At 31.6% G+C, this 2,749-nt stretch overlaps 1 protein-coding gene across 1 annotated transcript; it reads left to right on the top strand.

The window, feature by feature from the left end:
* The first annotated feature begins 1,833 nt into the window (after positions 1-1,833).
* On the top strand, positions 1,834-2,749 carry LOC109540568. The gene is made up of 2 exons (XM_019909000.2): positions 1,834-2,260; positions 2,332-2,749. The coding sequence occupies exons 1-2, from the start codon at positions 1,923-1,925 to the stop codon at positions 2,693-2,695; spliced, it is 702 nt and encodes a 233-aa protein (XP_019764559.1). The 5' UTR covers positions 1,834-1,922; the 3' UTR covers positions 2,696-2,749.

The following is a 2,749-nucleotide window of genomic DNA, read 5'->3' on the forward strand; positions in this document are numbered from 1 at the left end:
TTATTTGAAATTTAAGTTATATTCTACACATGGCATTAAGCTATATAATTTAGAGTCAAAGATGAAGATATGTTTATAAGGATTTTTCTGATAAACGAATATGTCACTTATTATTATATGTAAACACTTATTAATGTTAGAATAAATGAGATCTGAAAGGCATAATAATGAGCGGTATAATTACTTCATTTTCCGTGCTTTCTTTTGATAAAATAGTACCTTTTTTGGATGCTATCAATTAAACAGTATTATCGCATTTAACGCAAATAAAATAAAAATGTTATATAAACTAAGCAATTAGATTGATTTCGCACTTTAATTATCACATGCTTAGGAAGTCAAAGAAAAAAATAACTTGAATATTTTTGCACGTTTATGCTTTCCATATTGATGTCATTTACGCATTGATTGTTAATATTGTTAAAAGACTCAGATTCTAACATCAATAAGGGTAAAATGTTAAAACGAATAATTAACTAAAATGACTTAGATGTCTCTGAGTTTTACACAATCACAATCCCTTTACTCTTTATATTTTTCCCCAATCCAATCTATTCTTAACATCATAATTAGAGTTGGCACATGGAAACATTGCTGTTAAAAAATACCCAATTGTTCCTTCATTTGTCCTGATAATTTGATAAACATCTGAAACTAACAAATGTTCATGCTTATTCTTATGTTTTTGAGGACAATTGATGTAATACTTCTGTTCTATGTTACATTTCAATAGATTTATGCACACTTTTTCATTGTTATATTTTCACTCGTGTTTTGTTATTTTATATACGGTAGAAAATTAAATAAACTACTTACGCAATACGAAATTGAGACCAATATGTCGAAAATATTATGGTAATAGAAAATTCTTCTCAAATTTATTCATTCCAAAACGAACCCACTGAATTACCAAAATGGTAGTTTATATCCTAAAGTACGTAGATATTTTACACGATACTTTGATATGAATAACTTCACCGCAAAATGTTTGTACAATATTTTTATCTACAATTTTAGTTTTACAAATGTTAGCTACAAACCCTTCATCTCACGTAAAATGCTGCCTGAATCAGAAGTAAACAAAATGTAGCTGATATGCTGAATAGTAGGTTGCAACAATCATTGTGCATCATAGCTGCTGGATTCTCTTCTGAAATAACAAAATATGTGTATTAGAAATTAATCGCCTAAAACTGATTTATATTTCGGGTGTTAAAGCACGCAAATGTAGACTTGTGCTAAACAACTTTTTAGTTTGGACTAATAGACGAGTCAGGTGGCTGATGGTTATATATTGGAAAGAAAATGTTAGCAAAAGTTCATATGGCTCCGTTCGATCGCAACCTCACTCAAACCATTCCAAAAAGGGATTAAATTACAAACATTTGAATTGCATGTGCTGGTCAGACTCAATCATCTAATTTTTGTTGTGTGTTGCTGTTCCATTTAATACCCGCATTTGTTGGTTCAGCAAACAACATTTGCTGTACCCAATTTGTGCCAATTTTAAACAGCATAGCTAGATGTACAAAATGTATTATATTGCTATAGTTGGCGTAATTAATTTCATGTGATAGAGGTGTCCAAAAAATACTGTTTTCTTTTGTTCATGCTAGAGCAATAATTTGTAATATTGTTAATATAACGGTATTAATACGGTAAAGACACTTGACTGCTCTTAAAATCTGTTGTTAATATAACGGTATTAATACGGTAAAGACACTTGACTGCTCTTAAAATCTGTAAAGACATATTTTTTCAATGAAAAATAGAAAATATTTCGAAATGGGTAAACTGAAACTAAAAAATGAACTAAAACCAGTAAATATGCTAATGAGGTATCTGACGTACTGGGGGTAACCGTCAATAAGTAAAAATTTATCGGAATATCTTTTGCAAAACATTTTTTGTAAAATATCAAGATGAAATCGTCTAGATTGAAATTTAATGAGCCCACCTACTATTCAAACGGCGTTCTTCTGGGTAATTGGGTAGAAGAAAAAGTGAGTAGGTATAAGAAAAGCCAATACAACCATATGACGATATATGGACAAGATTATGAACCAAAACGGAGCAATACAAAGGAAACTAGTGACATGCGCAACGACTCGCGTATTAAATCGGAGTTTGGAGATAATATTTCGCCACCAAGAATCACGGATGAAAATCCAAATTATTTTGACAATTTTTCCACAACCTACGATCTTTCATATCAATACTTTCCAGGATGGTTGCATGGAACTTTAAACAGAAAAATGAGGTTTGTTTGAAAGAAGCTTTTCTAGTTCTCCCGAGTATTGTCAGCACATGCTCAAACACACCGTGTTCCAGATTCAAATTACTCAAATTTGAGCCAACCGAAGAATATTTAAATGGTTTTGGAAATATTTCGTCCAGAAACTATTTGCGACAAGACAAAAGAGAGGAATGGGAATGCGATATATTGGATCCTAGAAGACCAGTACATTCAATAGCAAAATTAGACTTTATAGAATATGCGCCTGAAGAATATAAACAGTCTAGATGGCCGAGATTAAGCCCAGCTAAAGTTAAGTGTGGCACAGTTACCGAATCATTGTACAAACCACTTCCACTCAACCATCCTCGAACTTTAGCAGCTAAAGTAAATCCCATTACTTGGATAGGAGTTGATGATGATCATTACACAAGCGGTAAATGTGTTTGCGCGAAGTGATATGTAAAGAGTAACCATGTAGTATTTTTTTAAATAAATTTGAATTGAAGCGAA

Source organism: Dendroctonus ponderosae, unplaced genomic scaffold (genome assembly GCF_020466585.1).
Source record: "Dendroctonus ponderosae isolate FM_Combo_2020 unplaced genomic scaffold, Dpon_F_20191213v2 Dpon_F_20191213_6, whole genome shotgun sequence".
NCBI lineage: Eukaryota > Metazoa > Arthropoda > Insecta > Coleoptera > Curculionidae > Dendroctonus > Dendroctonus ponderosae.